The 11,489-nt window shown below is 31.7% G+C and overlaps 1 protein-coding gene across 1 annotated transcript; it reads right to left on the reverse strand.

Moving 5' to 3' along the window:
• Window positions 1-1,742: 1,742 nt before the first annotated feature.
• LOC112755281 (strigolactones hydrolase CXE15) lies at window positions 1,743-2,768 on the reverse strand. The gene has a single exon (XM_025803263.2). The coding sequence runs from the start codon at window positions 2,766-2,768 to the stop codon at window positions 1,743-1,745; it is 1,026 nt and encodes a 341-aa protein (XP_025659048.1).
• Window positions 2,769-11,489: the final 8,721 nt, after the last annotated feature.

The raw sequence follows: 11,489 nt of genomic DNA on the forward strand, positions 1-11,489 counted from the left end.
AGCAGCGAGGAGAGAGAGAAGAGAGAGAATGGCATCGAACATGTGAAGGAGAACGTCTTCGCGTTTGAATTTAGCCCCAATTTTATCGTCGGATCTATCCGACGGTAATGTCTTTGCGTGTCCAAAACACAGCGCTTCACTAAACAACAGTAAACCGTCAGATTATTCCGACCCTAAATCTGACGGTACTAAGCGCGCTAAAAATTATTTTTTTTTCCTCCAAATATTACCGTCGAAATTTGTGTTTCGACGGTAATATTTTAAAGTTACAAATTTATTACCTAATCTGATGGTAAATCCGACAAAAATCTCGCCGCTATCTAACGATGGTAACTCTAACGGTACTCAACGTTTTTTCTTATAATGTCACAGTAAAATACAAACATTAATTTCAAAAAGTCTAATGGTAGAAACGGCCAACTTACTTGCAATGGAGGAGGTGGCCGGCAGCGTAGCAGATTCCTCGTTGCAGAGCAGAAGCGGTGCAGATTCTTCACGAAGCAGAGGCGCGACTTGAGCAAATTTGTCGTTGCGGAGAAGGGATAATGCAAGGAGAGGAGGCGGCGACAGGAGGCGCCAGCGGCAACGGGGCTGACGTACGGAGCGGCAGGGAGAGAAGAGGGTTAGAGAGGGAGTGGGAGAAGGGAGGTTAGAGAGAGAGAGAGAGGAGATTTCGAAATGAAATTAGAGAGAGTTCGCGCTTCGAATTTTAGGGCTCGTTTCCGTCAAATTTATCAGCGGATAAATCCGACAGTAACGCATTGTGGGTCACCAAAATGCAGCATTCCACTAAAGGAGTTTACCGGTGGACAAATCTGCCAATAAATCTCACGCTACATTTCGCGCTTATTTTTCTCGTTTTTCCTCCAATTATTACAAGCAACTTATCGTCAAAAACGGAAATTTGCCAGTAATAATTTGACTTGACGAATTCCACATAAAAACCGTTAATAAATCGACGCTAATGTATGTGACGCTAAAACTGACGGTATTCAAGACATCTCTTATAGTGTCGGCCCAATAAAAATTGACAAAAATTGATTAGTCCCCTTTTAATTACGTAATGGAATTGTTTCATAATTCATTGATGCTCTGACAATTCGTAAGAGAGAAAATTTGTTTCGGTCTGAACTTTGATACACTGATTGGTGATTCAATGCGTGAATTTTTGGAATTTCTAGATATGTAAGTTATGTCTTACTCAAATAATATTTTTTATTACTGTAGTTGACACTTTTTTTTTTTTATATTGTTGTGTTATAGTGTAGTATACGGTGTTTTAATTTATATAAATAAATGTTTAATTATTGTTAGTAACAAGTAATATTAATTTTAATAAATGTTAGTCCATCTTTTAATTTGTTATAAAATTATTTTAATGTTTGTACTTTTTTGAAAATGTAAAATTTAAAATCTAAAATTAAAATTTAAAATAATTTTTTAAAAAAAATTAACTCATATTAGCTAAAATGAATAAAAGATTAACTTCTCAAGTTCTCATAAACCCTTTTAAAGGATCAAACTGCATAAGCTTAAAAAATATAGAAACTTCAAAAAGTAGTAGCCAATGCAACAACACCAATGTGCATATATCAAATTCTCAAGATAGAAATACATTGCATCAAACAGCGTTTTCATATGATAAATATTATTAGCATTTGATCTTGATAAGAAAACTACCACCTTTTGCACGTGGCTGGAATTCCTATCAGCAAACGAACTTTTGAAAATGACGGAACAAATTAATGACTCCTAATGAAGTCAACAACCCTTTCAATTAGCCTTTCAGTCTCCGCAGCCACTCTCGCATCCAACTCCATGCCAATCTTATCCACATAGAAGCAATGCGGCATCGAATCAAACACCACAACCTCCACCTCTTTCCCCGCATCTTTCATGGCCTCACAATACTCCAACTGCGTGTCACGCATCAAATCCTTCTCGCCAACGGCAACAAACATCGCCGGCAGCCTCAGCCCCGCCAGCAGCGGTGCTTGGGGACCCATCGGGCTTATAATCGGGTGATCCTTGGTGGTTGCACTTGGCTCCGGCACCGCCAAATCCATCAGCTTGTCGACCATATCTCTAGTCAACATCGTTGACTCTTCGCTTTCCATGTAAGACTTAATAGGCCCTGAGCGTAGAAAGCCAGGGCACAAGATCAACCCACCGACCAACCTCACTGGCTCGATGTCCGTACACCCTGCTCGAGCTGCCACGTCATGAACAATGTTTCCACCGGCACTGTCGCCAATAAGAAAAACTCGCTTGAAATCAAGAATATCCGTCGTGAGCCATGGCTCACACGACTCGGCTAGAGCCAAAGAACGGATCCACATGAGTGACGCAAGTGCTGCGTCGCTTGCCGCCGGAAGCTTGTGCTCTGGAGCTAAGGGCAAGTACACTGACACGCACGGAGCACGTGCCTTGCGCACGAGGTTGGTATAGAAGTGATAGTACATGAACCAGTCGGGTTGGGTTATACAGTATCCCCCGCCATGAAAATGGAGAAGGAGGGGAAGCTTATTTGTCGGTTGTTCTGTTGTTGTTTCAGGAAGGTATATGCGCGCCTTTAAGCCAGTTTCTGGGTTTATGATGAGGTCTTTGGTGGCAACGCCGTTGATGAATTCTTGATGTGGTGGGACTGGATTCATAAGAATCTGGGCCTGTGGCGGCCCAGTCCATGTACGGTCTACTGTGCCGTCGTCGTACACCCGTAAGAAGCCGGAAACCTCTTCCACAACTTTCTTGCCGGTGTTAGAAGCCATTGCTTGGGTGGGACTTTAGTTTGATTGGGTCACAAAGAAGAGGGAAATATGTAAAATGGAGCATTCAATAAAGATCCTATATCAATAATTTTAGAAAAAGTATAGATAACCAACAATATTTTTGAATAAGGTGTGAACAATGTGAATTAATAAAATTAAAAAAATAAATTAATCTTAAATTTAATTAATAATATTAAATTAAAATATAGTATATTCTTATCTAATTGGTAGTTATTTATGTTGTTTAAAATAATTATTGTTTATCTAACCTTCTCCATAATGTTATTCATTGATTTAAAGCTAAATAAAATAATAAATCACTTCTTCTGGAATGTACGTAGGAGAGAGGTTGTACCGTTGTAGCCTTGTCTTTTGTAGACGATAATTGAAGTGAGAAAGAGCGACATAACGTGTGGTAGGGACGTGTGGTAGGGATGGAATGGAGTCCAGCTGAGTTTGAACTAGACGGTTTACAAAATTGACTTTGGCTCACTCGTGAACTTATTAATAATCCAGCTTATTAAGCTCAATCTTAATTCATCTAAAATTTACGAGTAGATTCAAATTTGCAAACTGATTTAAATAACAAAAATATAATTTATAATTTTATATTAATAAATTATAATTTATATATATATATATAAAATATTTAAAAAATTAATTTTATATATTATTTATTTATCAAATATAAATTTTTTATTTAAGTTTTATATCAAAATTATATATAAAAATAACTATAAAATTTTAAAAATTAAGAACATTAATATTTATGTAAAATTATATATTACTATTTTATAGGACAATTCACATTAATAAATCAAATAGATCTCAAATTTACGTATATCTTCCAAAACAAAAAACGTAATGTAAATGCACAAATATATATAAATTGAATTAGTGTAATTCGATTTATCATGAATAGTAAATCGAACGAGACTGAGTCGATTTACTATGAGTTTTGGTGGTTCGAATTGGTCCAATTCGATTTAGTTAGGGAGTGCACGTCGAATGAAGTAAATTGAAGCACTGATTCGATTTACCAAGATACAATATGTTGTATGTAAATCGAATTAGACATGAAATTGAGGGATTAAATATTGAATGCTCATAGTAAATCGAATAAGCATAATTCGATTTATTCAAAACGGTGGCTATGGTCAATCGAATCAATGTATACCGATTTACAATGGATTGAGTTATATATATAAATCAAATTTGAGTAATTCGATTTAGTGTGAAACCATCTTATATAAATATTACTTGAAGGTGAATTTCTTATGATAGTAGAACACAATGTTTAGTGAGGATAGGTTAATTCGATTTACCAATGCACGTAATGTAAGCAATAAATTGACACAATCCAATTCGATTTACCATGTATTTACCAAGATATATAAATAGATGTAAGTTAATTCGATTTACTATGGTGCAAACGTATATAAAGAGTACAATAAAGATTACATTTAATAATGAGATATTCTCCACATCCAAGTTCATCCAAACAATTTTAGGTCACGCGCTTTTCCCGCTTTCTTCTTTCCTCACACTTCTTCTCTTCTTCTTCTCTTCTCCCTGCGCTTCTTCTTCTTCTTCTCGCGCTTGTTTACGCACAGAGCGTCTTCTTCTTCTTCTTCTTCGCATTTCTCCTCCTCATTCTCCTTCTTCTTTTTCGCGTTCATTCTTCTTCACATGTTTTCTCTTTGTCGTCATTCTTTTGTTGTAGTTACTGCTGTATTTTTTTGTCTTTTCTTCCTTCTCTCCCTGGTGAAGAAGCACTAGAAGGTGAGGAGGAAGAGTGTTAAATTGTGCAGAACAGAAATGAACTGAATATGTTATTATAGTAAAACAATTGTATAGTACTAAATGAATGGAACATTATCCATTATATAAATTCAAATTCGAACAGCTTTTTGCATAATGAACCGAACACGTACTCATGGTGAAATAATTGTATAGTATTGAATGAACGAAACATAATCCATTATATAAAATCAAATTCAAATAGCTTTCTACATAATGAACCGAACACATACTCATAGTGAAACAATTGTATAGTACTGAATGAACGAAACATAATCCATTATATAAAATCAAATTCAAATAGCTTTATGCATAATGAACCGAACACGTACTCATGGTGAAACAATTGTATAGTACTGAATAAACGAAACATAATCCATTATATAAAATCAAATTCGAAATACCTCTGTCTACAATTTAGAGATTATCAATTCAATTCAATTCAGATTCAGAACACATGCGTCCATTCAATTCAATTTAGCAAAATATTGGTGTTGTTGGTGATGACAATAACGAAGAAGAAGAAGGAGGAGGAGGATGAGGAAGAGGAGGGGGAGAAGCAAGAGAAGAATCTGAGGAGGAGGAGGAGGAGAAGGAGGTATACGTGAATTTGAAAGAAGAAGATGATGACATATGCGTGTATTTGAAAGAAGAAGAAGAAGAAGAAGCGCATGGGAGAAGAAGAAGAAGAAGAAGCGCGGAGAGGAGAAGATAAAGCGCGTGTAATGACGCTCTTTTAATGAGAGTGGTTTTTGTTAGTGTTAGACCTACTTGGATAAAACTTGGATAAAAAAAATACTTGGATATGTAGCATAGCCCTTTAATAATACCCATAATGAATACAATAAAGAGTACATTCAATAATAAATTAAAAAAAATAATTATAAATATTTTCTATAAATTATTAAAAAATCTCATTATAAATGTCATGTTACGTTGAACTTAAAAAGAGTACTAAAATATGTTATTTTATATGTTAATTTTAATTTAATAAAAAATATAAATTTTTATTATAAAAAGAGTATTTAAAAAGTTGTTCAATTTTTATATGTTATTAAAATTTAATAAATATGAGTAAATTTTTATATATTATTTTTAATTCAATTTACTAATAGGAGTTGAAATTAATTTATGTTTGATAATTATATACTAAAATTAATTTTAATAAATGAATATTGTTTGAATAATATTAGTTAATATCACTTTATAGATAATTACTAAAAAATATGATATTAAATTATAATATTATCCTTTTAAATTTGTTATAATCTTTTTTTATACTTTTTTTAGTATATTTTTTATATTATATAATATTTTTTTCTAATTTCCTATTTTAGTATGTTATAATTTTTTACTATTCACAACTAGAAATTAATACTTTTTTTATAATAAAAATTAATATTTATTTATTTATTAACTTAAAAATAACATATAAAAATTGATAAGTTAAGTACTCTTTTTTTATAATAAAAATTAATATTTATATAGGTCGATTTCACATTAAATTTAATAGTCCGAATTCGATTTATACTTAGAACTCAGTTTGCTAATAAATCGAATTGGACTGAATCGATTTACCATGGACAACCAAATTCTATAATTCAAAGCAACCTAATTCGAATTACTAGTTGTCACAAACCATGAATAAATCGAATTATACTCATTCGATTTACTACTATGGACATCATGCATGCATAAATCGAATCAGGCCAATTCGATTTATGCAAAAGACATTTCCATGTAATTCAAAACTTATTACCAATTCGATTTACTACTATATTGCATAAATCAAATTTAACCAACTCAATTTATATAGAAATATGGTTTGGATTTATTTGGGTGAATCACGTAATATTGGGCTAGCTTTGGTTTATTTATGTATTTTGCCTATTTTATATGTATATATATATTATTAAAAGTATAGATTAAATACATATCTTATATATATATATATATAATCGAGCCCGCTCACGAGCTAATGAACAGAGCTTATCTAAGTTCAACCTCGACTTATTTAATTTATGAACTCAATTTTAAGTTCAAACTCAACTCATTAGCTCACGAGTTCAGCTTATCAAACTATTAACAAATCGAGTTCGAGCTGACTTGACACACTTCCAACCTTAAACATGAGTAATAATAAGATGGATTTTCAGTAGACTAAACAAATTTATTAGGCATGAAATTTCAAAAAAGAAAGTTTAGGGAATCAACTAGGATACCAATTAATTCTTTCAATTACAATGTGAATTGCAATAATACAAAAAAACCATCTTATAATATTATCCAAACTTAAACCTAATTTAATTTCTCACTATTACTTAAAAAAAAATAACCTCACCTCACGTTCCTCTCCCATCCCAATAGCGTTGTACTTCATCTTCTCCAATTAGTTTTGTTGTTGAGAGACATCACCTGCACCTCCAATCGTGGTAATCAATCTTCCGTCGTACGAAAGAGCTGCTACGCCTAATATCGAAATTGACATCCACAACACGCACGACGGAAGTTTCTTGGCGGCGTCATTACGCTGCGTGACTTGACACCAACCTCGAATGGACGTCTGCCAGTGTCCACCCCGCGCCTGGTGATAAGAATGAGTGATGCTATAATTGCTGTTTGCCGCCAATTATAAGGTAACGCTGTTTGTGTCTGTTATTATTTCGTCTTTTTTTTTTTTTTTTGAAAATCAGACAATCCAATTTTGTGGAGGGAAGAAATTGGATGGTGTGATTATTTTCTCTTCCCACAAAGTGTCTATATAGCTGTTCAATGTAATCACCTCCTTATATCACAAGTGAGAGATTTACTTAAACTCCTCCCCAATACAAAATAAGGATTAATAATGAAATTAGTCTTTAAAAATAGTTAGTTTTTTAAATTCGTCTAAAAAAATTTATTAATTAAATTAATTTTTTAAAGATTACAAATGAATCATTTTGTTATTTTATTAACAGCTTTTGTCAACGATTGATGATATGAAATATTAATTGATAATAATATAATATACATGACATCTAACATGTCTAATTGAACATCGAATAAATATGTTTATGAAAATCTATCAATTTAGTCAGTAAATTATATTGGAATTAGAATTTATGTAATTGGAAGTAAAAGGTTATATTGGTCTGTATTTCAATAGTAAATACTTTATCATATTTTTCATTTTAATAAAAATATTAAAAATTCTAAATTGTTTATTAATTAGATTCTAATTATGTATAAAATAACTGGATTTATTTAATTTTTCCTATTTTTAAAAATTATATATATTTGAATTTTTATTTATTTAATAATTAAAAATAAAATAATTAAAAAGAGAGGTAAGTATCCCATATGAGAATTGTTGTAGATAATAATAATAAAGAGAGAGCACTCAAATTAAATCATGTGGGGTGCGCATGGCAAACTGGACTGTCTTTCCTTCATATATAATATCTTATGCATAAGTCATAAAAAACTTAATAAACAGTGTAACATGCATGACCTAACAATAACATTCATAACCCACTACAACAATTTCAGATTTAGATAATAAAAACCATTGTCTAAATATATGAAAAAGGAAATTGCCTCTAACTTGCCTAACACAACAGCACACTTCGAATTTAGACATTAAAAACCATTGTCTAAATATATAAAAAAGAAAATTGCCTCTAATCCGCCTAACACAACAGGACACTTTTGAAGGAGTTATCCATAACATTATTTCTTTTAATCTAGAACAACACTTTTTTAACATACTACCAGAAATACGGGAGTTACCAACAGGTTGGTATTCACGAACAAATGGTGGCAAAACTTAATGATCGCAGTAACTAATTGCAACGTATTATATCTCTGTGACCAAATTTTGCGAAGTTTTTCTGACGTTCTTTTTTGTCCGTGGCTAACTTGAGATGGATTTTCTTATTTGCCACAGACCTAATGATCACCGTGACGAAATGGAACAATGTCCACTTCCAATTCTGTGCTTAGTTTGGTATTTCCCTCAAACCCTTTCAAAATATTTCTATGCAGTTCATATTTTTCTCAAATTTAAACCTTAACCTCAGGTAAATATCAGGGTGCAGGTTTTTTTTTTCAATTTTTTGATAGTTGGTTTCTTCTCCCTCCCAGTGCTGCCACTGAAAATTAATAAGGTATGTTAATTATCTAATTTTAGATGCGGTTTATGATTTACATTTTTCACACTTTCTGCTAAAGTTGTTAATTTTTGCTTCTTGATTAAATAGTAATTTCTTAGTGTGGTTATGTTGTTCATTAGCGGTATAAAAATTAGATGCGGACCATGATTTGTAATTTCACTCTTTCTTTCATTTTTACCCTGCACATTTTTTCTGTCGATGTTCTTTCTGGCCGAATGCAATTTTTTTTATTCTTTCCTATTTATTTATGGTGGTTATGTTTGTATTTATTACCCTTTTATTCTTTACTATTTATTCATGGGGGAGTTAAATTTTGATTCTGTTTGGGATGCATACTTAAGAGTACAGATACAAGAGTCACTACCATCATCATCAAATTATTAGAAGAGAATTCAATGCTACAATAATAATGATCCATGTTATATATGTTAAAATTATAAGAAGAGTACAAAAAGAAACTAAGTTTATAAACTACTTATAGACTAAAATCACTTTTTATATCAGTTATATTTTTTTCATATATATGATGGATCATTATTGTATTCTTAAGTATGCATCTCAAACAGAATCAAAATTTAACTCCACCATAAATAAATAGTAAAGAATAAAAAGGTAAGAAATACAAATAATAAAGAACATGCAAAATTTATTTTATTCCAATGACCCACTGTTCAAAAATAAATACATGTTTATAATTAACTTACAGATGGAGTATAAATTGATTTGAAATTAAATTGAGGAGGAGGGAAGTAAGTGAATTTAATAATAATATACATTAAAATTATTATTTGACAGAATGAAATTAAAGTTATGATGCATAATAATGTTAATAAGGTGAAGATTTTTTAGATAGGGGAGATAAAAAGGGGTATAGTATCTTTTGAAATTCTCATGTTTATGTTTAACGGAGTAGCTCTAACTAATTTTAGAAACCACTAACTCTGATTAATTGGAATAATAACTAAGTTAATTACTAAGTATTAATTAAATTCATCTCGACGTTCAAGAAAGAAAAAACTATACATTGTACGTATTTAAATTACGTTTCATAAGCCTTGAGAAACCAATTTATAAACTAATTCGTTGAGTAGCAAAAGTTCAGGGTCAGGTTTTAATTCTGTTTTGAATTTCATCTTTAACTCTTAGTTTTGATGGCTACTTCTATATACAATGATAGTATGTTAGCATAGTTTAACTCCTTCTGATAGGGAGCATGATTTGAATTGGGGTGTGAAGTGAATGAGAACTAATTTTTGTTAGTATATTCTAGTGATTTTTCAATCTTTTATTTATTTATATGAATCTGATTAATTGTCTTAATTATAAAAATATGACTAATTATGCTTTTTAATCTTGATGTATTTGTTACTATTTAGGTCACACAAAATGACAATCGCACGACCTTGCTGAAAAGATTCAACATGGATTACTATGGAAGAGCGTGACTTGCTTAAATGTTGTGGAAGCATCAAGTTTGCTACGCTCTTCTGCTTCTCCATTCTCCTCGTTGCAACATGCACTCGACGTGGTCTCTGACATTTGGTGTTGTAACAAGATTAATATGCATTCTTGGCTGATAGTACACAATGCTCACACCAATATCTGTGAAAAGCCCTTCTCATATGCATTCTACACTTTTGCCCCATCTTCTGCTATGGATTCTAGTATAGAGGTTTGTTGTCTTTAATATTCTGTTTGCGCTTTGTTATCGAATTTAACATGATGTTACCATTTAATAATTCTCTATAGTTCTTTGGTTTTGGTGGGAAACTTGTAGGAGATATATGCACTTAGCGTGCAGTATCTGCAAAGGCATGGGTTTCCATATTTTATTATTTCTTCTGACTGGGATGCGGATGTTAAATTAATGGATCTGAAGGTAACTTTTAAAAATAAATTGTTTTCTAGAACCTGTATATAACACTGTAAATTGAATATAAATCATTGCATTTTTTTATCTATGTAGACAAGCGTTACAACCAAGCCAACATGTGAGTTTGAGTGGGCACGTCGAAAACAATTCATCATTATAGAGCAACACATTGCAAATTTTTTTCAAAAGAGAGGATCTGTTCGCTCTACAACTGAATCACCAGAAATTCAGGCTGCGATAAATTAAAAGATATTGATCTCAACAAGAAGCCATTTTGGAAGGAGGAACATTATCCAACCGAACCAAATATATATTTACCTGTTTCTAAGCAGGAAATCATTGATTTAGTATGGTTGAAAATGAGTGATTTCTTTCAATTATTAATGATGAAACTTTGGATATTTTCTAAATCTGAATTTAAGTTTGACTTGTTAAATATGCTTTATGATTGATTTACTGAATATGCTGTATTGGTATTATGCTTAGTAATATTTAATTTAGTTAAATGTAGAGACATTTATGAAACTCTTTTTATGTGGTTTGACTTCTTGTATTTCAATTATATGAAATATTTTATCTGTATTATTTTATTTGACTTTTTTTCTGAATTCTTTTTACGCTGTCTATGACTTTGTGTTGCAGGCATTTGGTATACTATGAAGCATCAACGTAATATTTCCGGACAATCAATCTTTGAAGAGCTACGAAGATAAAGTGAAGACATAAACTTGAGTTCGGAAGATGGTTTGGAACAAATAAGTCTCAATGATGGTGGGAATGAATTTTCAGAGACAGAGATGTTAAATCAAAGTGGTGTTGATCTACCAGAACCTGCTGCACCTAAGAATAAAAGATATGAAAATGAGCCACTGCTTGTGAAGGTCAAAGGTAGGTTTA

This window comes from Arachis hypogaea, chromosome 16, assembly GCF_003086295.3.
Source record: "Arachis hypogaea cultivar Tifrunner chromosome 16, arahy.Tifrunner.gnm2.J5K5, whole genome shotgun sequence".
Taxonomy (NCBI): domain Eukaryota; kingdom Viridiplantae; phylum Streptophyta; class Magnoliopsida; order Fabales; family Fabaceae; genus Arachis; species Arachis hypogaea.